Source organism: Fusarium coffeatum (assembly GCF_003316985.1).
Source record: "Fusarium coffeatum strain FIESC_28 chromosome Unknown BRIP53273_contig_43, whole genome shotgun sequence".
In the NCBI taxonomy this organism is placed as follows: Eukaryota; Fungi; Ascomycota; class Sordariomycetes; order Hypocreales; family Nectriaceae; genus Fusarium; species Fusarium coffeatum.
The window spans coordinates 111,351-136,310 of NW_022157840.1; the positions used below are offsets into that span (position 1 = coordinate 111,351).

The window sequence follows — 24,960 nt, forward strand, 5'->3', positions numbered from 1 at the left end:
TGCTGTGACTCGAAATTGAGAAGTGAAGAGCTTAGTTGACCAAAATGAAACGAGATCAATTCTCTGCTGGCTGGATCCAAATTAAACACGATGACAATTAATCTACAACCTTGCTCACCATCTCAACCTCGTTCTTCTTCCCCAATACTTCCTTCTCTTGATGAACAGCAACGTGGTTATTAAGCAAGTGACTCGGGTCGTGAATGAATGCCGCTGCCACCATGGCGACCACACCAAGCGGAATGGTAGACAAAAACACAGTCTTGAACGCCGTTGCATAAGTGTTCTTGAACGCGGCAGTAGTCGCCTGAAGAACAGGTTCAGTAACACCTGGCACCTTGGCCAAGGCGAAAGGCACACCAACCGCATTCTGAATCACCGCTGGGATCAGAGCTGGTAAGTCCTTCGCTGAGTACCCAGCACCCATGGCTGCTCCAGCAATATTCTTCGCAAGATTGCGGTTAGTAATCGATGTCACGATTGTGCTGAACATGGCATTGCCGAGAGATCCTCCAGCGCTGCGGAAAGTTCCCATAAGACCAGCCGAGACTCCGAGCTCTTCTTGTGGGACCAACAGACCAGATGAGACGTAGGACAAGACTGTAAGCCAAGTGAAGCATGCTTGGCCGAACATGGGCAAAAGCATCCAACCGGTCTTATTGTGAGGAATAACAGTGGCGTATGATGCCGTGAAAACAGTTTGAAGGAGAAGCGCGAACAGGAACTGGTACCGAATATGCTTGATCTTGTGCACAAGAGTAGGCATGATCCAACCTCCGATGACACCCGACATGTTCGCCGGAATGGAGATGTAGCCTATTTCGACGAGATCATTTGTGAACATGAATAGAGTACCCTGGTTGCCCAGCGTGACCATGGCCTGCCAGATCATACCACAGACAAAGAGGATAACAAGATAGACCGTGAACTCTCTGTACATGCGGAATAGCTTGCGTGGGAAGAGAGGCTTTTTTGGGATAGTAAAGTCGTAGATGAAAGCGCCGATAAAGACACAGGCACCAATGGATATAGTCGATGCGACAAGTGCGGTAGATCTGTGAGCAGCACCGAGGAAAGTGACTCCAATGAGAAAGATGGTAAGACCAGTAGCGAAAAGGAGGAGTCCAACGTAGTCCAACTCCTTGACCTGCTGCCAACGTGTCTTCTCAAAGTCATGCTGTGGACGGGATGGAGGGAAGTAGCATATGAAGGTGCCGATGAGACAGATGGTTGCGTAAATGATAGTGATATAGTAGCACCATCTCCAAGTTGCCTTGAGGTAGAGTTGAGTGGCGATAAGACCGCTGAGGGAGCCCCAGGGGATGCAGATGCAGAATTCGGTCCATCCGATGCCGATACCTCTGGACAGGGTATAAGATTGTGACGGGAAAAAGAAGGCGGTACGTTACATACCTGTACTTGTTGGGAAGAAGCTCACTGATACCAGGATAAGATACCATGATGACACCAGCGCCGAAGCCAACCAGCGTAGTTCCGGCGACGATTCGAAGAGTACTCTCAGCAAGAGCACAAACGATCTACCACCGAGCATTAGCAAAAGTCTCCATCTCCAATCAATGTCTGGATACTTGCCGCGCCGACCAAGATGATAGTCTGACCACTCAACAACACCCATCTTCTTCCAAAAACATCACTCAACCCTCCAGCCACCGAGAACGAAACAGCAGCACCGATAGACCAACCACCAGGAATCCAAGCAATATTCTCCGTATCGCCCAAGGCCATGCCAATTTGTTGGATAATTTGGGTTGGCATGAGGAAAGCTGTCGCGATGGCGGGGATATAGGTCAAGCCCATGAACTGTTGATGGACGTGTTAGTCGAAGTGAGTATCATGGAGCGTAGTTCAGTCTTACGAAGACGGCGAGAATGGTGGACCAAGCAACTTTGGGCTCTTCTTCTTCGAAGATGGAATGTTCGGCATGGTTGATTGACGGTGTCGGTTGGGAGTCAGACTTTTCGAGAGCCTGCTTTGTTTCGCTGGCAGGCAGCGTTGGCACCTCTTGAGGAGAGGCCATGTTAGCGAAGTGGAGTCGGTACAGCGGTATCAAGTAATCAGTGGTGCTGGTGCGATTCAGATGAAGACGAATGGCCTTGTTAAAGTCAAGTTCAACACAAAGCCATGCGCTTTGTTATATACCAAGTCGACGACTCACGATCGGCAATTCGGGACATACCCCAGATAATTAAACCCCTAATCATCCTCCCCGCAAACTATATCTTCAATGATCAAGCTTCAGCCCCGCATTCCTATCAAAACCTCGGTCACTATCTCAGAGTCCAAAGCGTTCTCGAATCTTGCCGGCTTGCCGGGTCTGGGGTAAAAGATCGATCCAGACCCGATCGGGATACTGTACGCGCCGCTACAAGGCTGATCGCACGGGAATGTGGTACACAAACTTCCTAGCGCAGGTAGAGTCTAGACTGAATTATTGAATGCATCTCGGTGTACAGACACCGATTGGTGAGTTGGGCTTAAATAGGTATCTCAAATAGGTATGGTGGCTGAAACGCTGCGAGGGGGAAGGCTTCTTCCGTTCGGTTCTTCGTCGCGGCAATTGCTTGGCGTGGTAGCTTACATGAACTACGAGATGTGATGTCATGTAGTATGATAGACTTGGGATGGAACGAATGTTGCAAGATTATACTTACAAGGCTTTGCACAAATGATGGGAGTAGCTCAGGCATTGGTAATTCATTCTGTTTTTATCCGAGATCTGTAGCTCCACTTCATTTCGCACTTAACGCTTCTACAGGAGCTGGCCCCGATAAGGGCGATGAATCCATGTATCGACATGATTGATATGACTACCATTGGTATTGCAATTGATAACTGAGATGCAGCTCAGATATCCTTTTGATCAAAGGGACGCCATCCTATCATGATTAAGCTATAGGCTAATCGAAAGATGGCTCTGCAGTGGGCTGCTTGATTAGTACATGATCAATGGCATCGGCATTTGTAATTAACTAGAGGCCTGCGGTAATTGATATCTGAGGGGTTGTTCTGATAACCGCCTCGGTAGTTTTGTTCGGGATTCAACACGGTACACAGGTGTCTGAACTTTACAGCTGAGCCAGACAGAAAGCCAATACATAAGCTCATTTGATCTAGCAGGTGTGGCTACTAATTAAATGTGGGAATTATCATTCAGGTCACTATCTGAGATATCATTGTCCTATGAGATAGCAATTCGGACGGAGATAGCTCCCTTCTTGGTCTGGAGCACAATCAAGTCATGATCGTACGTCAGATCCTCAATAGTAGTCTCATACAATCGCGCCCGAGGAATAACACGGAAAGCTAGTAGAGCTGCCATGATGTAGACTTCACAGTACGCAAGACTAGTTGAACTGTTAGCAGAGCTTTGAGATGATAGGAGAGTGACACTTACTTCTCGCCAATACAGGCACGGCTTCCCTTTCCAAAAGAAATCAAGAACTTCTGCAGCTTATAGTTTGGCTTTCCGTTCTCCAGCCATCTTTCGGGCAGGAACTCGTCAGGGTTGGGGAATAACTCCTCATTCCAGTGGTTGATCATGGATGTCATACCAATAGGTGTACCGCGGGGAATGACCCACTCTGTGGTGCCGTCTTTGCTTCGGTATACAAGATCCTCTTCACGAGCGATTCGGGCAGAGCGGTGAGATACACCAGGCATGACGCGCAGAGATTCGTGGATCACGGCCCAAAGGTAGGGACGCTGCTCGAGGTCTGTCCATTTGAGATTCTCGGGATCAATGCCTTGAAGATCAGTCATGAGGCGCTTGTAGATCTCGGGCTTGTCGAGGAGGAAGTATGTGATGACAGTCAGAGTAGCCTGCATAGTTAGCGTCATCGACCCAAATCAAAGAATTCAACTTACAGCAGTGGTCTCAGTACCGGCAAGAAGAAAGTTGAAGCCCTCACCAGAAAGTCTGTACAATGACTTCTCCGACTCAGGCAAAGTCTTGGACTCAACAACCTGCGCGAAAACTCTACCACCATCAGGATTCTTCAGCGCAGCCTTGATATACCCCGGAATGACGACGTTCATCTGATTCATGACAGCCTTGATATCCTCACCCAGATAGTCAGACAAAAATGGCAAGACCTGCGCCATCTTTCTCGCAAAGACATTATGTCTCATCATATAAGCGCTCTGAAAGAAGGATTTGACCCAAGTAGCCAGATTAGGCTCCCAACCTTCCTGTGTGATGAAACCCATACTCTCACCAAATGCATACTGGGAAATAATATCCGCAGTGAAACAATTGAAAGCTTCCTTGATGTCGAAAGGTTCGCCGCCAGCGGAGCGAAGCATCTTATCGACGGTCATTTGCGCAAACTCTTGTACTTCACCCTCGAGTTTGAGCATTTGCGCGCGGGAAAAGTATTTCGACAGAGCGCCTTTGCGCATGCGGTGGACTTCGTGGCTGACTGTTGAGAAACCAGTTACTGAGACGGGGCCTGCGCCGCCTGTGTTGAGTTGATGCTGCCATTTGTCGCGGACGCGGCCGGGACCAGCGTAGATCTCGTCGGTGAAGTAAGGGTCCGAGCAATGAAGTTCATCCGGGTTAATTCTGACAATGGGGCCTGAGTTTGTTAGTCAAGTGATCGATAATAAGACGAGAATTTGACGTACCATATTGTTCATGCATCTCGCGAATGACCTTTCCATATCGGCCTACTCGCCACCAGTCATAGTAGGCTTCATAGACATAACTCACAGCAGCGATCTTCGGGCCTGGGAATTGAGACAGGGGATGAAGAGGCGAGATATTGTACAGTGCAACAAAAATACGGTAGATAGCCCAGATTCCAACAAGAGTAGCCGCGCTCTTGAGAGAGACAAGGCCCTTAACGTCCACTGTTTCCCAATCCATGATGAGCAAAAATACACGATGAACAGCACTAAAACGACCCTAGGATAGAGCGGACAGGACAGCTTATAACGCCGAGGGAATGGACAGTTGATCCATTTTTAGGGTCTACATGTCGTAACGTTCTTATCATAGGATCGGCTTTAAATGGACGCTTCGAGGATATATCCCGATGAACCCCTGCGAACATGTGGGTTTTGTTCCCCGCCTATGAAGAGTTTTCCCACCAGGACCGCGGATTTGGGATGACCGTTGACAAAGCTCAGATCTGGGATTGGCTTGAGGGTTGTTTAGTGCTTATGCTGTTCTGCTTAGCTTTCAAATATAGCGGTTTCCGCAACTCGTTTAGACAGAGGACTTGCATGAATAAGGATCTGACCGCTTAATGTAGAGGAGACTCGGGAATACATAAATCGTATTTCAGTCGTCATCGCCTAGACTACTTTTCTCGGCGCGTTATTTATCCAAACTAGATACGTGTTCTTGCCACGTGGAGGAGTTTCAGATGTCAGATTCATCGTCGCTAGAATCCTCTGACATCTCCGGTTCAACATGTTCCTCCATCGTGTGCTCAGGATCATGCATCCTTCTACTGTGTTTGATACACTTGAAACATAGCATGAACTCCTCTATGCAATCCACGCAGATATAAAGTGGCCTTGGCGTAAGCTTAACCAACTTATCAGTAATAGCCCAGGAAATGGATCTTGCGTTTGACTTACCACACGGCAATTACTGCAACTGTTATAGTGGTGATGCTCCCCGGGTATTGTCTGATGAAAATCTGGATCCCAAAGCTCCGTGGTTCCGTCTTCGAGTATTCGTTCTCTTTCATGCTCGGGCGGTTCCAGACACTTCAACGCTTCAGCGTCCATACGAGCAAAGTAGGCTAACTTCAGCGCAGACCATTGCCCATCATAGCTAACAGGCCAAACATCCGCTCCGTACACTTTCACCAGAATCTCAATTTTTAACGCGTCCGACCGAGTGTTTTTACACGCCCACATAAGCGGCGTCCAGCCATCGTCGTCTCTCACATTGACATCATACCCTTCCGGCAGAAAGTCAATGAATATTCCAATGAATTCCCAGCCACACATCATTGCAGCAAAATGCAACGGTGTTCGGCCGTAATAATCCGGCACGAGTAGATCAACGCCCGCTTTGATCAAAGATCCCATGGAGCGATTCGAAGCGCTGGGAACTGCATAATGAGCAGGCCGTTTACCTTGGAAATCAGATACATCGACGTCGGCGCCTTTCTCTATGAGGTAGTGGACTAACAGCCTATCTGCAAGTGCGGTAGCGATGATAATGGGATACGTCCCAGACTGACTTCTCATGTTAACATCGACTCCAACCTCCTCTACAAGATAGCGACATATCGCATGACGGTAGTTAGGGAGGAAAACATCACGAATGATAAAACACAACAAAGACTCTTTCTCCGGATACGGGCCGGGCGCGTTCGGATCCGCACCTGCTTCGATAACAAGCTTGAGTAACGGAAATATCTCGTGAATTTGATGGTCTGAACGCGCAGCTGCCAAATGTGCGAGATTTCCATATGTCGGGCCATGAATATCTGCTCGAGCGCCCGCGTTGATCAGACGTTGCGCTTCTTCGATGTTTCCCAGTTTGATGGCAGCGGCTAATGGTGGCAAGCCTGTGATGTCTCGACTTGTTGCAGCTATTAGTTTAACCTGCCTGATACTTATAGGCCTACTTACTCGAATAACTCGGGTTGAGGTGACCAGTACTGAGATATCCATGGGTGATGGTCCAATATCAGGTCTTTGGTCGTTGCTAGATCTGGTGGATCTTCGAATATGAGTTCTAGTTCTCGTCGATGTCCATCAATGTCTTGCCGTGACTTGAAGATGAATTCACTATCTGCAGTATACGCTTCATAAGGCAGTGACATTTTGGTCTTGGTTGACATTTAGGCATTGTTGCTATGTATCGGGCTGTTGTCTTTGCTATATATATAATAGCGGCCGAGCTTCGCCTCAACTCAGCCTCAATTATGTGAGACAAGACCCGCCTAGAGTGGATAATTAATCGAGGCAGCCTGAGGATTTGTGTGGAAAACGAGCCAAGCTATAGTGCAGCGAGTGACAGACACTCGACCGCCTCTCTCACTTCAGATAGACAAAACTGCATCAGGCTCATATCAAACGCTGCTGGGACTATGGGAAAATTCAGTCACAGCTTTTTCCCCAGACTTCCGACAGCTCCTTAGTAGATACCAGGAATTAGTCTCCACCTGACCGTCTTCTTATACACCTCCCAATCTTCTCCATACTTCTCGGAGCAGGCATAATCGTCCCGTCCCTCACGATGAATGAGTAAGAATCCAAACCATGCAGAATACAGATATGTAAACAGCATTCCCCAAGGTGCAGCATCACCAGGTGTGACCAAACGACCATCAAGCATCTTCGCAACTTCAGCCCCGACAACAGCCGTACCGGCAGGAAGAATCACATATCCAGCAGCCTTGGTAGGTAAGCAAAAGGGTAGAGACTGGATCCAGTCGCCAAAGTAGTTGATGTGACGAGCCATGCCCCACCAGCCGCTGGTGAGAAGCTTTGTGCCGCGCTTGGTTTGGATGAATGTTGCGTTAGCAAAAGCTGGGTTGTTGGGATCCTTACGGAAGAGCGCCTTTTGGTTGTTCGACGAGCGGAAGATGTAAAGACCGATAGCGAAGACGGTGCCAATCGCTCCGACACCATAAGGACCCAGGTGGACGGGGTAGACAGACAGATAGCGACATTGTGTAGAGTAAAGGAAAGGAACCCAGACAATGTCACCCCAGGTAAGCATAAAGCCCAGTCCATCGGTAGTAATATCCATCATTCCCAAAAGTCCAGCCTCAGAATACTGACCCTCAAGAACATAGTATGCCTGGATCAGGGCAATGACAAGAATACTGTCTGAGACAAAGCCATACGTGCGATATTGTTTCGCGATGAATGAGCAGTTGAGCAAGATCCAACCAGTAAGACCGGGTCTCATCTCCAACCAAGCCTTGATATCAATCTCGCCAAAGATGGGAAGAGTGATACGAGGGTTGAGCTCTCGACCGATGAAGAAATCGTAGATGATACGGCCTGTGTGGCCACCGACTGCAAGTTCACGCAGTTCGGGGTTGTTGGGCTTGACAGAGAAGCTGCGGATGTAGACCCAGGAAGAAATTATGTAGGTTAGAACGGTGCTTGTTGTGAGGAGTTGGATGTAGTGGTCGGTTATCCATGTCCAGACTGGGAAGTCGGCGCCATACATGTATGTTCCGATGGCGCAACCAGTCAACTGGACGACGGTAGCGGAGAATGCTGCACAATAATCAGCCATGACACCAATTTAGCATATCAAAAAGGGCTTACCGTTAAATCGATACTCAAGAGGCTTTCCAGACTCACGCAACTTTGTACCAAGAGCAATTTGAGCAGGCATGATGCGATAAAGCACAAGACTCAGGAAGTAATAAGCGAAAAGCCAGCCAGTGACTTCCCAGCTCATGAAACCCGCAAGGCCCTCTTCAGGCCATGGAATTTGAGACTTGAGCTTAGCCCAGCTTAGAGTCTTAGGATCGAGAAGAGCAGGTGCGGGACATCCTGATACGTCATTGCAGCCTAGATAAAGGACTTGCATAAGAACCGGAAGACCGAAAACAATACCGGTAGCGCCGAGACTAAGATAATTAGCATTGAGGATGAATAGGGATGATAAAGGGAGGGTCTTACGGGCCACCAAATTCATAGCGGGGAGAGTCAGGACCCTTCATGACTGTCCAGTTGACGATTAAAAGAGAGTGCTGAGTCAAGTGTGATATTCCCTAATTGGGAGCGAAACCAAGATATTTAACGATGGTAGATGGTCTATGTTCTTATCGACCCATTCTCATCCCTACGGAACAGTTTGGTCCGGCCCACAGTTGAATGAAGACAAAGACGTTTTTTTGTTTACCCCGTATCCACGCCCCTTTAGCGCTTTGTTGAACGCGAAATAGGTTGGTAATGATTGGATGTGTCTTTCGACAGGTGGAGACTCATTTCGCCCAGACACGAATACGACGGACCCGAGGAGTCCGCGCGTTGAGGTAAGGTAGGGCTGCTTATCGATAAAGGATAAGATAAAGATCAATGTTATGTTATGTTATGCTATCATGATTCATTTCCTATTTCTTGCTCTTGCTCAAGATTTCCTTGACCTCATCCATATGAGATGAGAAGTTGTCAACCAAATCATCCCACATCTTAGGCTCATGTTCATGCTTCTTGTCGCTGTTCCATGCCCAATCCGTAATGGTCAATTGTCTGCAGCTTTCAAACATGAAAGCCACGGCGCCCTTGGAGATCTGCATCTCTGGTGGGGGCTGAGCTGAAGCAGCCTTGAATTCCTACAAAATGTCAGAACACTCATCAGTAAATAAAGATTCAAACTTACCTCATATGCGACTCCATGAGGAACCCAACCACACTCAAAAGAAATACCTCCAGGCTGGAACTCGTCTGACCGTCCAGCATACTCTCCATAGATCAATCCCATCAACTCCGAAGCCGCATTGCGGTGATAATAGGGTGGACGGTATGTGTGAGACGCGACATCCCACCTAGGCGAAAAGATCAAAAAGTCCGCCAAAGGAGCATTCTCATCTCTGCTCTTGGCAGTAAGAACACAAAAGATAGAAGGGTCAATATGGTCAACAGAGATAGACCCAACGTTGACGAACTTGGTAAGATCATACTTGTAAGGAACGTAGTTTCCGTGCCAAGCGATGACATCAAACGGACAATGGTTCTGCGTGCTCTTGAAGAACTTGCCTCCAAGCTTATACACGATCTCCCATGGATCATCCCGAGTTACATTGTATCGAGCCTTGGGATACATAAAGTCTCTCGCGTTAGCAAGGCCGTTAGACCCCAAAGGTCCTAGTTCAGGGAGTTCGTAGTGTGAGCCCCAAATCTCAAGGATGTAGCCTCTTGTTGGTCCTTCGACATTGACCTTGAAGCGTTGACCGCGCTGGATGACACAGATCTCGCCAGGCTGGACGTAAAGGTTTCCGAATTCGGTTTGGATATCCAGGGCGCCTTGTTGAGCGATGATCAGGAAGTCACCATCTGAGTTGACGAAGGCGCGCTTCTCCATGCTTTTGGTGGCGGAGAAGATGTGAGTTGCTAGGCCTTCGCGGAGGGTCGGGTCGCCGGAGCCTGCGACTGTGCGGAGGCCTGAGACGAAGTCTGTTCCTTCGGAGATGTCGAAGGGGAGCTACAGGATTAGACATGAACTACAAGAGCCAATTGTTTACTTACCCATGCTAGTTGTGTAGGAGAGATTCTGACTTCAGGGTTCAGAGGCAAAAAGCAGCTCTCCGTTCCCTCAACCTTGGGCATATCCGTCTATCTGACATCAGCATAACCACCACCCAATCTCATCACATGTACTTACAAAACCCTGATGAGCGACAGCAGGTCTCGAGCGATAAAGCCACGAATTCCTGTTTGCATTTCTCGACGCCCCAAAAGAATCAGACATCTGCTCCGCGTAGAGTCCAAATCTCACAACCCGTGGGTTGTTCTGACCTCTGGGAATAGTCCCAGGAACAGCCTCGGACTCATGATGATTGTTGAATCCGGAGAGATACTCGTACGGATCATTGTCCCTCGTTGCAAATGAGGGAATGGATCCGTCTTTTTGGGTCTCTGCCCAGTGGAAGATGTTTTGGTAATCTGTTTTCTGCGCCATGATCAACTACACTAGCAATAAGAAAAAGCAAGTCAGGAAACAATCACTGAGGTTATCATCTCCTCATATACCAGACTCCCCGCCAAGCTTCCCCGCTCTTAGGAAGTTTTGTCGGCAATTGATGGGGCTTTTTAGCGCTGTTTTAGTGGTTGGAGTGCTGGACGCGAGAGGGGGAAGAGACCAGGGACCCACGATCGACGATGATGGTTATGCTGACCATTTTATCAGTCATGAAATATGTGGAGATGCCCGTGGGTAAGATATTAGTAAAGCATTATGTTGCATCTGATATGATAATGAGATTTATGCTTGGTGTTCTGATATGCCGTCATTATTGTTGGGCTCTATTCAGAGTGGTGGGGTAGACTTTCACCTTGAACCACGAGCGTTTTATGTCCCAAAATCCTCAGTCTATTTACTCTGTCAACACGATAACTTCAATATTATGAAATGAAGCTTTTAGGTCAAAAAGAAAAAAGGATTTTATGACAACAATACGTTGCCAACATTGTTTCGAACAGAACAGTGCGGTGTTTATTACTATAGCTTTGGATAAAATGTATACTTTTCTTCTGGGGATTGTGCTGTTATATTGACAACGTAAGTGGAATAACCGCGGATCACCATACTCACAACCGACACTTTGAGATATATTGTCGATATGGTTTGACGAGGAGTCTCCTTCCATACCTCATTGCCATCCTCATAAGTGCATGTTCTGTCCAGCTGTTGTGGACCATAGCGGTGAATAGTCACACACGAACTCTCGTTCGCTCGCATATGTTTCTCAGCTTGTTCCTTGACCAGATGCATTTGACCACTGACAGCTGCATCGTATAGCGAACCGGCATCGATCATGGCCCAAGCTTCACCACTATCAGTAACACCGAAAGCAACTACAAAGTCCAGATATGGGGTAACGTCATGCCAATCACTTCGGAAGAAGTGACATGCCGTGAATGACGTGTTTCCATCTCGTAGATATGACTGTGTATCGCGATCCCACCAAGTGGGTGAATTAGTTGATTCGTATTGCCAGTATTCGGTTTCCAGTGGGAATTTGAAAAGAAAGGCATTTTCCCGAGTCGCATCTAGCTTCGGCTCAGAGCCAGCAGAGATGCTCGGGATGAGATACCTCTGTGCGGGCCGCCCGCGAATCGCCCTGTCAAGGTGCGCCAGCTCGTGAGGCCGCACTCTGGCATATGTCCCACCCCCATATACTTTCAAGTAGATACCGACCATAGCGTGAGTTCCGTAGGAGTGATGTAGAGGCATGATGGTGTCTCCGCTTGATGTGTACTGCAGGCCGATCTCTATCCGAATACCCTTGTTGGTGATTGCATACTCGGGAGTATCAACCGCACCGCGTGCTTGTCGACAACGCGAGCCATGTACAAACTCTTCAGGCCCTGACGCCAGAACCCCGCTATACTTCCTATCAGCAGACAGCGAATGCCATAAAAATATGCTCATATCGTTTGTCTGATGGATAATCTTCTCTTGTAGTCGGTAGAAGGCATTCTTGCGACCTTCTCCATAAATGAAGACCATTCTGACGTCGAAGAGACCAATTAGACAATACGCGATGTCCTCGGGTCGGGTAGTTTGACGTGATGCCGCCCATGACATCTTGTGGGAAACGGGGATTTCTGAAAGAAGGCTCTTGTCTCGAAGAACCTCTTGACTGATTCCTGAAGCATCACTGACCAAGCCTAAGAGATCGTGCTTGGTACCTCGCAGTCGCCAATCACTGTCGAAAAAGATCAACTTATTTGGTGCTAACAGCTCCTGCAATGTCCATCCCCGCGAGAACCACCTTGACCTTTTAAGACTCTCGATGGGCGCCTCCGAACCAAGGTCTTGGATGAACACGTAGCATTCTTCTGCAGTGGCATACCACTCAAACATAGAATTGATAGCTTCTGCAAGCTCAACGCTGTTGGTCTTGTCGATACAGCACGAGTCTATCCAGACGTAGTTGAAGTCTCTGCTCCTAGCTAAGGCACAAGTGTTGAGGATCTTCTGGCCTCCGAGCCTTTGTGAGTAATCTCGCGTTGAGCTGCGGAATTCTTGAAAAGTCACTTCATCTTTGTCCCATGTATGTGATAGGATGGCGAAAGGCGGTCGATTTAGACCAATGAACTCTTCCAGAATTAGGGTATGAGTATTGATGATCCACATGATCATTTATGGCTGCATGTTTAAGGATCAAAAGGAACGGGACACGAAAATCATTTATACTGTACAAAGATGACAGGCGGGCTGTGTAGGGTCTAGGCATCCTTGGAACTCCAAAGAGCCTTGTGTGACCATGTTGCCCACGTCAGCTGCGATAGATACTGTGAGGGTGTGCAAAGACCCAATTAGAATATTGATAGAGGTGCGAGACATGCATGTGTACAGCCTGATTCGGTACAAAGTTACAAACGCGGAGAAGAACCATGGGTGTAAGCACACCAGAGGAACATCAGCGGCTGGGCGATTGTAGCTGTGAGGATCATATCGGGCGTTCATAAATCTTATCTTGTACCAGCTGACTAACAAAAACCCTTGAGAGACATTTGACTATATTAAAGTTAAAATCACGAAGGTTCATCTCTTTTTTCTGATGTGATGATGAGACTTCTTATCAGAAGCTTCAGGGTATGTACAACGCGGTGCCAAAATTAGAATTTCGAGTTTGTTTGGGAAAAAGAGGGGAAAGTTCTGTGAATGACGACACGCGTTAACTTACTCCCGGCATTGGAAACCTTGGTCAGCAATCCCTTGCACGAGCTGAAACTTAAGCGAAAGAGGAGATTCACAGTCCCAATTCAGGCACTTCCACCTGCACATGCTAAAACTGAGTAAAGATGGCTCTAATCATGCCGCAATGTCAGGTAAGACCAATTAAATACGTTTCAATAAGTGATTGGACTGACAGTAACTCGTATAGGCTCTTAGAGCTCCTGACAAGCAGCGTGTTGCACGGCAGAAGCTACTCACGCTAACCAGCTCTTCTGTTACTTACATTCACGACAAGCTCACGGCTTGTATGTTGGATATAAAAGACGTAATGCACAGCTTGATTTTCTGGATAACCATCCTCCAGCTTATCTCGCTGAGCAGAACATCCCTCTTGCCAACGATGACTTCGGCAACATCACCGAAAAGGAAAACATTGAGGAAGTCCTCAACCACCTACTCACAAAATATCAGACCCTCAGCCGTGTAATTGAAGCCCGCAAACAACACCATATGCGCTTCTACTCCATATCTTATGATTATGGCCACCAAGCCTATCTTGACAAACTCATCAGCACACGACACATTGTCCTACGCGCTCTTGAACGTGCGCAGAAGCGATTCATGGCGATCCATTATGAGAACGAGCAGTGGTACTCGTGGGTCAAGAATGCGCAGGATGAGGAGGAAAATCGCGACAAGGAGCAGAAGAAGATCAGACAGGAAGCCCAGTTGTTCCAGAGACACATGAAGCAGCTTGAGGCGAGGTTGGAGTACATGAGGAAGAAGGAAGAGCAGAAGATTCAGGATGCGTTTCTGGGTGAGGCGTACAAGGAGAGGATGGCGCAGAGTGAAGATGATGACGAGGCGTGGGATCCTATTGAGGATATGGAGGATGATAAAATGAACCAGTACATCGATCTCATCAAGCATTTCCTCTGGATGCCGATCGATATCAAGGAACCAACTTCGACTGCCGAGGTATCATCGGAGACACCCGCGAAAGCATCTTTTTCTGCAACCTCCTCGGAGCCCAAGGCTCCAGCCCCTGCTGCTTCGGCGAAAACGCTGAAAAATAAGAAGAAGAAAGGGAAGGCCAAGAGCAATGCCAACAGGGCTCCCGATTTCGAGGACTCGCTGGTTGGCCAGCTGAAGCTCCTAGCTATGCAACACAGAGCCGAGGAAGCCGAACAAACGGAACTGCAAGAGCCGGACAAGAACAACATTGAGACGGAAGAGGAAATGAGTAAGCGTTTGAGTGAAGGTGTCAAGAAGAACCTCGACAACCTCTCTGGTATGCAAATCGTTGGTACCCTTGAAAATCCTCATGAGACGTGGGATAAGACTGCGCCTCTGCCTAAGGGCGAGATCGATTCTCTTATCCGCGATATTCGAGAGATTAAGCTGTTCCTCTTCTGTTGTCTTGTTCTCTCGCAAGCTTCTCTTCTCCCTGCAGCTCTTCGTGCAAACCGTGTACAGGAGTTCCTCAATGATTCCACCTCGCTGAGGCAGACCTGCGAGATCTCTGTCTCAAGGTCGCGGAACCTACTCTTCAGAACATCAGAGACGCATGTGCTGATTTCGCTCGCGGCGACAACCCTGATGAGAAAATTCTTATCGAGGATGATGATGACGATGATGACGAGACTATGGCGGACATCATGAGAGCAGACAGACGCTATCATCATCTTCATACCGATGACTGGTTTACGGATCGAGTGTCACGCTACGGCGATAAGAAGAAGAGGAAGTACAGGAAGTCAAAGTCCAAATCCAAAGTCACGATCTGTGGAAAGAGTATTTGGGACCATGCCAGCGAAAATGCCATGTCGAGAGACGGATGGCTTCAGTTCTCCATTATGGCCAAGGACTGTGACATCAAACATGCAATCCAACTCTCCAGAAACTGGAATGAATTCTCTGATCTGAACTTGCTGTCGATCTGGCATTACTTTCCTGCGTCGGATTGGACTGCTTGGGGTATGGATCGTTTCATGCAACAGCTTCAACAGCTTGTCTTCTTCCCTTACTTCACCGATTTTGAAGCTGAATCTCGCACACACCATGATCAAGTCGGTGGCCGTGGTACACAGCGTCGTGCGCACAGTTTGCTTGAGGCGAGGAATATTATGGTGGGAAACATGAAGAGAAATGATCCTGTTACCAGGCGCTTTATTCAGTATCTTCTCATGCGAGCGGGTGAAGTGCTTGTTATGGTGAGAGATGGTAAGACTGGTCGTGTCATTACTGCACCTCCAAAGGATGAGCTCTGGACCCTCAGACGCAAACAAGGTATTGGCAGGGCAGCCAAGAACGAATGGAAGGATCTTTTGTCCGCTGGGCCTGAGTTTATGAAATTGACTGATGTGCTCCGTGAATGGCGTTTTGGATTCACGGATTACTACGATGTCTTTATCTGGGACTTTGTGCCGGGACAATCACACGTGGATATGTGCAACACTGTCCTCCTTGTAAGTTCCAACCTACATATGCAACACTCCGGCTAACAGTCTAGGAACTTCGCAATGTCCTGCGCATCAGACAGCCCCAGGACATGTATAAACACACGGAACCACTACTTCGCAACCTCCACCGCGATGTGGATACAGGTTACACTCGTGACATCAAGCCTGGTGAGAACGTACGGAGCCTCTGGGATACTGTTTCTCATGAAGCCTCCTCGTTCAAACTCTTCGACATATGTGACAAGGAGATCACTACCAGAGATGAGTCCGAAATAGAATCCTCACCGTATCTGTTCTACAACAAAGCAAATGAACTCGAAGAAGTAATTCTCTTCCCCGATGAACTCACTTCCAACAAGACGAGCGTTGCTTTCCGAGAGATCAGGAATGGTGTAGCTGATATCGAGAGTGGTGTTTTACCCAGCAATGCAAGGAACATGACCAAGGGCCTTGATGCTATTAACGCAGGCAAAGATCCGTATAAGGCCCTGCGTGAGGCGAAGGATCATGAAGAGATCACCATTTGGGGAGTGCCGCATATTTTGCAGACCGGCCTCGTGGCGGCGAGGAAGGAGAAGCCAGATGCTGCGCAGAAGGTGTTGCTTGAGAAGACGGGACTGACGAGGTCGCACAAGAGCTCGAATTTTGATAAGAGGATGGACTCTTCTGACCCGATGGAGAACATGGAGAGAGATCGATCTTTCAGTAAGTATTCCGTCCTTTACGCTGATAGTTGTTGATGAAAATTAGGTTTCAAAGAATCTCTACATGCTGGTGATCTGGAACCAGGATACAAGGAGAAGTGCACCATGTTGCAAGATCGTCTTAGCGCAATGCTTCAACAAACACATGTTGGAGCAACCACTTGGGTCTGGCACATCGCTTCCATCCTTGACTGGCTGGAACTTCGCGCCGACTACGATCCCTTCGACTACTCGCACGATCCCCAAGCTCCTTGGCCAAATAGTTTCATTGTGCAAGACATGGTGCAGGCCTTCGCCATGATGGCTATGTTCTTCCCCAATTTGGAAGTCACAAAGCTTGTCACGATGTTTGTCAGCTCAGACTCGTGCGAGGAATTTCGCAAGAGCGGGATTTTCGACGTCAAGGAACGAAGCAAGGTCAGGCCTGATCGTCGAACCAGAACGAGTTACAAGTTCCGCCCGAAGGAATTCTGGAAAGAGTGGAAAGGGTTTTATGACAAGGATACAGACCGTTTCTGGGCTGAAGTATATCCCATGGAATGGAGTCTCGCCGTGAGACCCATTGTCGCTCAACGTATGTTGCCCTATACCTTTTTGAAAGCTTTACTGACCGATCATAGTGTACAAAGCTGGTGTTATAGGTCCAGCCAATCTTCAACCTAATTCCGAGGTTGTTAGTGGCATGGTGACAGCCAGCAAGGAACCTCATCGTCCTGACAAACTCGACCTGTTTGTCAACTACGAAGACCAATACGGAAACTTCAATCAAAGGTTCCCACCGTCCTATGTCCCACCTTCATCATGGCCGCATGTCCTTCCTCGCGCAAAGTCTTTCGCTGCCAAACACCCTGACGCTCGCTTTGCATTGCTTCGTCTCTGGTCAGCACCTCACTACTATCCTCTTATGGTTGGCCCCATGAACCGCGGAATGACAAGTTTCCTCGACAGTTTGAACCGTTCATGGGAATTTAAGTTCGTGCCGAAGGACATGCCTGGTAGTGAGTTCAGCATCCATCATAGCACGGAGCTACGATTGAATATTCTTAAAAAGAAGTTTGGGGACAAGGTTATGAATCGTGGTGATCTGATTTTGGTTATGGGTGATGATGAGAAGGATCTGTTCAAGTTCGTACGGCGGTTATGTTTGCCCTCCAGACGAAGCCTTGGTTGAGGGAAGTTGATTTGTGGAAGTGTTTTGTCAATGTTGATTTGGAGTTTATCGAAGGATTGGATGAGCATTGGCTTGAATAGACTAGCTACATCAGCCTAGACACTGGATAATATGAGCATCTTCCATTGCATGACGTTAATACGAGATGCTGGTTCTCATGTGGGGTCGGCTGTTAACACGATACAGGGGTTCCAGGCCAAACCCCATTCGGCTTTTCGGAAGCAAAAGGTCCATCAATTGGAAAAAATCAAGGTCGGCAAAAGTGGTTTCAGACGACGATCTCCACGATTTAGCCTAATGGGCCCTTCATCCCGCCGTCATCTAAACACCATGGACGGATATATAAAAGATCGTCGTCCCATGTTTGTATTTTCGTATACCAAATCCATCAATAGCAAAAATGTTGGGTGTCAAAGCGCTTCTCGTAGCCTGTCTGGCTTTCACCACCAGTGCTGCTCCTCAGGATAAGAAGCATTGGGTTGGAACATGGGCTTCCATGCCCCAAGAGGTTGAGCCTCATAACCTTGCTCCCGCTCCATTTGTAAGTTATCTCATCGATTCGATCGTCATTGTTATTAACATGTGTTCAGGGAGGACCGGATCTTGCTGCTCAATTCTTGAATACTACTCTGCGTCAGACATTCCGCACGTCCATCGGCACAGACAAGATCCGTGTCCGTTTCTCCAACATATTCGGCAAAACCCCTCTGCCCATTACCGCGGCATCGATTGCCCTTCCCGTCGGTGGAAAGGCTGGTGTCGGAGAGATTGACACCAAGACGCTCAAGAGCCTCAAGTTCAAGGGCAAGAAATCTGTTTCTGTCCCTGCTGGAGAAATCATCTACTCCGACCCTATCGACTTTAAGCTCAAGCCTCTTTCCAATCTTGCTCTTTCTGTATACACTGAGAAGGGACAGGCCGGAGCTATCATCACCGGCCATCCTGGCAGCCGAACTACTTCGTGGATGCAGAAGGGTAACCATGTCAATGCTGCTTCCGTTTCGGAGGGAAGCACTAAGCATTGGTATTTCGCTAATGGCGTTGATACATGGGCGCCTCAGGATCACTTCGCTGTTGTTCTGTTGGGTGATAGTATCACTGATGGACGAGGCAGCACTGATGACACGAATGATCGGTAAGTAACCTCACAGCATGATGTTGATATGATGGCTAATCGGAAGCAGATGGTCTGATGCCCTTGCCGAGCATCTTCAAGCATCAGGAATGAAGAACGTAGCCGTCAACAACATGGCCGCAGGAGGCAACGCCATTCTCCAAGGTGGTCTCGGACCTCCTCTTCTCCAGCGCTACAAGCGCGACGCTCTCGAGCAACCCGGCGCCAAGTTCGTCGTTATCTTCGAAGGTGTAAACGATATTGGTCCATCTGCCACCGATGCCTCCACTCAACAGAAGATCAAGACCGGCCTCATGGCAGCGTATAAGCAGATCGCTGGTGATATCAAGAAGGCTGGCATGACAAGCATCGGAGCTACCATCACCCAAATGCTCGGAAACCAGTACTATGCTCCAGAGAGGGAGGTGACGAGGGTTGCTATCAACGAGTTCATTCTGAACAATGGCAGTTTTGACCATACTGTTGACTTTGCTAGCTTGATTGGCGAAGGAGATAAGTTGTTGGCCAAGTTTGACTCTGGGGATGGTCTGCACCCCAACCCTGCTGCTTACAAGGAGATGGGGACCAAGTTCCCTATCAAGTACTTCAAGAAGTAGAGTGTGGTCATGAGCCTCCGAAAATGAGGCGAGCATTTCACTTCAACTGAGTTCATAGTTATAAATGTAAATACAAACCTTTCCCAGCTTTGGATTAAAGTGTCCGGCCGCAGTACCCGGCATATGGCACAGCCATGTCGATCATCTGCATAGACGGTACTCCATAGGACGGAGGCTTTTGGCGTGTACTAGAAGGATTCAATGTCACCATTCCGCAATCCTAACATATACTAGCTTATCATCAGAAGGATCCGGTCGCACATTAATTCTTTGTTCCGCAATCCTACCGGGCACTTTCAGCGAAAACTCTCCGCTTACAGAAACTCTCCAACCTTTGCTATAAAACTGCGCATATGTCTTTGGCGAAACAGGAATATCCAATTCATTTTCATTCAATCAATACTACCATTCCAATGAATCCCCCTCTTGAACTTTTCGTCCTCTCGTGGGGTGTATACCCCCGTCGAGTTCTAACCTATCTCGCTGAAAAGAACCTCCTCAATTCACCTCTCATAAAAATATCCGAAAGCACGGCCTCTGAAACTGGTGAACTCTCTGCTCCTCGCAAACCCAAGGGCTCCGTCCCCGTTCTACGCCTCCCCGACGGGTCGTTCATCAAGCAATCCATTGCTATTCTGCTGTACTTTGAAGACATCTGCGACCGCCCTGAAGAACCCTGGCAAGTTGAGCTTTCCAAACAGGCCAAGGGTAGCATGCTGGGTGAGACAGCGGCAGAAAAGGCAAGAGTGAGGGACATGTTGTGTCTCGCAGATGAAATCACAAGTCAATTCGTTCTAGCCTGCCATAAAGGCACAGCGTTATTTGTACAACTGGAGACGACAAATGCCACTGCTTCGAAGCTCATAATGGAGTATTGCTACAAGAACTTGAAGCTTTTGGCAAAGTACTATGACAACGATTCACGACTTAATGGGGATGAAGGAAAGGTCAATGTTGCGGATTGTGTGCTTCAAGCAGTTCTGTATTTTGGGAAGGATGTATATGGTTTGGATCTTGTGGTTGATCCTGAGTTGGCCAGTTTGAGGGCATTCTATGAGTGGATGGAGAAGAGGGACAGTGTCAAGGTGGAATTGCCATGTCCCGAGTGGATTCAGCAGTTGGCTAGTCAGTGGCTTCCCGTTGAGTAAGGGAGTTTATTGAGGTCTGGGGGCCCTGGTGGGACAAACTGTATTAGTGGTTGACTTCATATCTTCTGTTCAGATGAAAGGAGACTGTCCCTTCTCTACACCATCATGATAAGTTTTTTATCGACGAATTATACTTTTGAAACATCATAACTTCGTTACATACACAACACTTTTCTTCTTCCTAGCCTGATTCACCATAAGTTTCGGGCTGAGCATAAAATGGGTTCTTTACTTCCTCCTTGCTCTTGTTTAAGCATCGAAGTCATGACGCCACAAAAGTGTAACTTTATTGGGAAAGAATTGTGATAATCATTACTACTAGAGAGGATATCTTTTTGTCAGATAAAAAGACCGAAAAGCTTGTGGTCAGATATCTGTGATAGGGTCAGGTTGAGGCGTTGGTTGGCCACGTTACTGGCTGACTCATGTATGAAGCCAAGTCTGGCCAACAACTTGGCAGGTGGGGTTCATTACCGAGGCATTTGCGATCTGCAAAACCCTTTCCCATATGAACAAACCTCCGTCTGAGGTCGCATGCAGTTCCCCCGATCATGTACAGTCGATCTTCAACCAGCAAGTCAGCTCAAATTTGCAGTCACATGAAGAAGACACGCGATCAAGTCAATATCTCATTATTTTACGTTATTATACATATAATCCATCTCCTTATACGGTGACGATTTCCTTCGGCAGGAATTGTCCAGTCGTGAAGTTTACTTGCCACCAGGAGCCTTCTCTACAGTCTCGACAGTAGCATGATCAGCCTTGTTAAGCTCATCGAGGATATGCTGGTCGACGGACTCGTGGAAGACATCGACCTTTGTGGTAGCGAACTTGCGAGCGCTGACACCCTTCTCGAACAGGACACCGAGTTCGGCAAAGGTTCGACCGTTGGGCTCGGGGAGGCGAAAGTAAGTGTAGATGATGCAGAGGAAGCAGATACCACCCTGGGGAAAGTTAGTTTGTGTTGGGGGATGGAGAGTTTGTGCGGGACTTACCCAGAAGAAACCGGTGTAATTGCTCCAATCCCAGGCAGTTGGGTTGAGCATGTATGGAGTCAACACGGCGTTGATGATACCGACGATACCACTAAGGCTGGTTAGTCATCGAGTCTGGGAATCTGGAGGAGGAAAACTTACTAGAAGATACGACCAAGAGCAACGGTCTTGATCTGAAGTCGTCGGGAAGGAAGCTCACTGACAAGCGAGTACGCAACCGATCCAACAGTAAGCTGATACACCACAGCCCACCCAATCATAAGACTTCCGGTAGCAAGAGCACCCTTCTCCCGATCCGCCTCAGGCACAAGACCCAAGAAGCCAAGGATACACAAAACAGTGCAAAGACCGCACAATCCGTACAGGTATAGAGTGCGACGTCCAATGCCCTGCGACATCAGTGCCCAAGCACCGAACACACCAATCATGTTGATAGCGTATTGTCCGAGAGCAAAGGAGTAAGCGTGCTCGGTGGAAAGACCGGCCTGTTCGAGGAAGTAGGTCGAGTAGTTAGAAAAGGAGTTTCCGCTCAGGTTCTGCATCGCCCAAACCATACAGACGATTTCTGTTCGGCGACGGTTAACACCCTTGAAGCAATCGATATAGGAACTTCCGCTCGTGAGCTTCTCTTCAAGGGCAGTTGTGTGCACCATCATAGCCACAGTCTCATCCGCATCGAACTCTGTCTCGCGGTTCAAACTCGTGAGTCTAAGAAGACTCTTCTTCGCATCAGCAACACGTCCCTTGCGAACAAGCCACCAAGGACTCTCAGGCGCAAGCCAAAGTCCCACAATCAAGGGCAAAGGCCAAATCCACTGCAGACCGTAGGGAATTCTGTAGGCCCACTGATCTGTACGTCCAATCATGGATCGCAATATTCCGATGCCGATTTCTTGACCGAGACCCCAGCAGAAGTTGACGTATGTTGTGAGATAACCTCGGAGGGCGATGGGGCAAACTTCGGAGGCGTAGGTGACGCAAATGGTCTGGAAGATACCCCAGGGAAGACCACAGAGGATTTCGGCAGCGAGGAGCATTTGGACGTTTTGGGCGGTGAAAAAGAGGGTGATGCAGGCGGAGAGCCAGATGAGACAGCCGATGATTGTATAGCGGTAGCCGAAACGTTCGGAGAGCCAGCCGTTGAGGAAGAGACCGATGATGGAACCGACGTTGGCACCCTGGACAGTCGTGTTAGTGACCGTGTTGCGAAGGTCAAGGATATTGGAAGGAGTCGTACGTTACTCAGACCAGCTTGCCATGCTGCTGACACTTGATATGTTCCATCGGGCTGAAGCGTTCCGTATTTCCTATTCCACTGAGGAAAGGCGTCTTCGCAACCGTTAGTAATTGCGACACAAACTCAATGCTGAAAAGACTCACAAAAGTTGTTGACCAAGACAATGTCGAAACCTTCCATGACAATACAAGTCGAGATCAAGACACTCCAACCGACAGCCTTGGGATACAGCTTGATGCCCTGCATGAGGGTCATCTTCTGCTCCTTGTCGGCAGCAGCGCGCGCATGATCGATAACATCAGGATGAGTCTTGCTGGGGTCTGCGTCATTGGAAGCCATTGGGGCAACGGTCGCGACCTTTTCGTCGGACATGGTGACAACCTCAGAGGATATCCAAGTAAGGTGACAAGATGAAAGGAAGAGAAAAGATGTTGATGCGGGGAAGAGAAGGATGATCTGGGGAAAGATGGAGAATTCCAAGGGGGCCCCAATATTCTTATTTAAAATGCCTGGGGAAGTAAAGAGTAAAGAGGGGGCAGCGTTTTTTTTGATCGGCGAGGTGGCCGGTTAACTCAATTGATGAGAGCGTGCGGGACGTTGCCCTGAATAATACTAGCTCGGTCTTGGTCTTGGTCTTGTCTAGTGATGGGTGCAGGGATAAATGGCAGTTTCTTCAGTCTTCACTGGCGGCCAAGCCTTGGTATTTATGCTGATCTTTGCTGTTTGTAGAATGTTCTCTCGATGTCTCTTCTATAGAATGTCCAGTTTCTATGAGTATACTGTAGTCATGGCATGATTTCCCTGTCTATGAAACGACAGAATCTTGGAGAATTGACAATTTCATTCTCTCAATGCCCAACTTCTCCACAGAACCAGCTAATCTGGGGGTGGAGAGTTCGACTTCCATCAACCAATAACAAGTTCCTCAAAACCAATTTCACTGCTAATAAAGTGGAGCAGAACGCTCTCGAACGCTCAGCTTAAAATTTAATCTTATCCCCAAAAACCTGGTATTGATGATGAGCGGGGAACTCCTCGGTCCATTTCCGCCCTCCTTCTCCTTCTCACGTGGTGATTTAGATTCAACGTTAACAGAGATCGAGTTAGATCGACCGAATTGTTCCACGACTCGTGCTTCGGCGGCGAGAAGGCCGGCCGACAAGTCCGTTATCTGGGGTTGAGACTCCAGATCTACCAATTATCTGGGGTTATAGATCTTTGTTTCCCCGCGATTTAGATGCTGGGGTCGTGGGGGACGAATGACAGCTCGGGTAAAGGGATGCAAGGTTGGATCTATTGACTCTGGTTTATCAGATCTCGGTGAGACTTTGCGAAAACGTCACAAGACACATGGCAAACACGATTGCTCTATTCCTGATCAGGTCGATCAACAAGGCATGCTCAAAGCAAAGAGTACTGTTCTTTAACTCCTGACCAGTTTCCCATTACTCTTTACGGTACAGAACTTGCCCGCAGATGAGAAGTGAAAGACGTTGGAAGTGTACCTCGACCAAAAATCATGACGACATAACCTACCCTAAACACGAGTGGGTGTACAGCTCTGGGACACCACAGTGACGCGACGGAAGCCAAAAGATGGCGTTTTCTAGTAAAAATCGTGCATCTCACTGCATCAATGCCGATCTCAAAGCCTATTTCGACGATGTAGACCACTCATTCTCGCGCCGACAACATGCCGTGTCCGCTCGGTTGTCCACGGCTAAACCCCATGTCCCAAATGTCTCATCATCACCACCCGAACGACCTTGACTTGAGATCAACGCCCGTCAAAACAATATTGCTTCGGCTGCTGTCGGCACTTGAATGAAGTATCGCGTTGGAAACTATTGATGAACCCCTCAATTCAGAAGAGTTAGATCCGGCGCCTCGAGTGAGGCTGGGATGAATGAAGAGGATGGCCAAGATCCCTCCGGCGGATCTAGTCGTTCTCGGCTTAGTGAGATTTTGTCATGGTCGCGATAACATGGCACCAAACTTCATGAGCTCGCCCTTCTTTCCTGTGGCATCAACACGAGTGATTGTTCTTTGTCGTAACAAGTCAATGGCTCTTCCTAGAAGAGAGGGCGACAAACAAGGCGCGTCCCGATTCCTCCCGTCGCGTTTTCTCATCGCACCGCGGCTATTCTCCTCA

General features: G+C 48.2%; 8 protein-coding genes across 8 annotated transcripts; 3 read left to right on the forward strand and 5 right to left on the reverse strand.

Moving 5' to 3' along the window:
• Positions 1–97: 97 nt before the first annotated feature.
• On the reverse strand, positions 98–2,038 carry FIESC28_01981 (uncharacterized protein; the record flags this gene model as incomplete). The annotated part of the gene is made up of 4 exons (XM_031156131.1): positions 98–1,361; positions 1,414–1,538; positions 1,603–1,821; positions 1,877–2,038. The coding sequence occupies 4 exons, from the start codon at positions 2,036–2,038 to the stop codon at positions 98–100; spliced, it is 1,770 nt and encodes a 589-aa protein (XP_031019837.1).
• Positions 2,039–3,199: 1,161 nt separating this feature from the next.
• FIESC28_01982 (uncharacterized protein) lies at positions 3,200–6,824 on the reverse strand (the record flags this gene model as incomplete). Its single annotated transcript, XM_031156132.1, has 6 exons — positions 3,200–3,365; positions 3,416–3,840; positions 3,886–4,595; positions 4,645–4,924; positions 5,605–6,562; positions 6,613–6,824. The coding sequence occupies 6 exons, from the start codon at positions 6,822–6,824 to the stop codon at positions 3,200–3,202; spliced, it is 2,751 nt and encodes a 916-aa protein (XP_031019838.1).
• Positions 6,825–7,120: 296 nt separating this feature from the next.
• FIESC28_01983 (uncharacterized protein) lies at positions 7,121–8,669 on the reverse strand (the record flags this gene model as incomplete). The annotated part of the gene is made up of 3 exons (XM_031156133.1): positions 7,121–8,217; positions 8,269–8,576; positions 8,629–8,669. 3 exons carry the CDS (start codon positions 8,667–8,669, stop codon positions 7,121–7,123), a joined length of 1,446 nt encoding a protein of 481 aa, XP_031019839.1.
• A 393-nt stretch (positions 8,670–9,062) lies between these two features.
• FIESC28_01984 (uncharacterized protein) lies at positions 9,063–12,811 on the reverse strand (the record flags this gene model as incomplete). Its single annotated transcript, XM_031156134.1, has 5 exons — positions 9,063–9,284; positions 9,332–10,153; positions 10,198–10,284; positions 10,334–10,636; positions 11,264–12,811. 5 exons carry the CDS (start codon positions 12,809–12,811, stop codon positions 9,063–9,065), a joined length of 2,982 nt encoding a protein of 993 aa, XP_031019840.1.
• Positions 12,812–13,482: 671 nt separating this feature from the next.
• FIESC28_01985 (uncharacterized protein) lies at positions 13,483–17,694 on the forward strand (the record flags this gene model as incomplete). The annotated part of the gene is made up of 7 exons (XM_031156135.1): positions 13,483–13,509; positions 13,566–13,662; positions 13,722–14,774; positions 14,867–15,825; positions 15,870–16,524; positions 16,570–17,097; positions 17,144–17,694. 7 exons carry the CDS (start codon positions 13,483–13,485, stop codon positions 17,692–17,694), a joined length of 3,870 nt encoding a protein of 1,289 aa, XP_031019841.1.
• A 400-nt stretch (positions 17,695–18,094) lies between these two features.
• FIESC28_01986 (uncharacterized protein) lies at positions 18,095–19,425 on the forward strand (the record flags this gene model as incomplete). Its single annotated transcript, XM_031156136.1, has 3 exons — positions 18,095–18,235; positions 18,285–18,829; positions 18,879–19,425. The coding sequence occupies 3 exons, from the start codon at positions 18,095–18,097 to the stop codon at positions 19,423–19,425; spliced, it is 1,233 nt and encodes a 410-aa protein (XP_031019842.1).
• A 413-nt stretch (positions 19,426–19,838) lies between these two features.
• On the forward strand, positions 19,839–20,573 carry FIESC28_01987 (uncharacterized protein; the record flags this gene model as incomplete). The annotated part of the gene is made up of 1 exon (XM_031156137.1): positions 19,839–20,573. The coding sequence occupies one exon, from the start codon at positions 19,839–19,841 to the stop codon at positions 20,571–20,573; it is 735 nt and encodes a 244-aa protein (XP_031019843.1).
• Positions 20,574–21,286: 713 nt separating this feature from the next.
• FIESC28_01988 (uncharacterized protein) lies at positions 21,287–23,180 on the reverse strand (the record flags this gene model as incomplete). Its single annotated transcript, XM_031156138.1, has 5 exons — positions 21,287–21,520; positions 21,572–21,662; positions 21,713–22,749; positions 22,809–22,900; positions 22,952–23,180. 5 exons carry the CDS (start codon positions 23,178–23,180, stop codon positions 21,287–21,289), a joined length of 1,683 nt encoding a protein of 560 aa, XP_031019844.1.
• Positions 23,181–24,960: the final 1,780 nt, after the last annotated feature.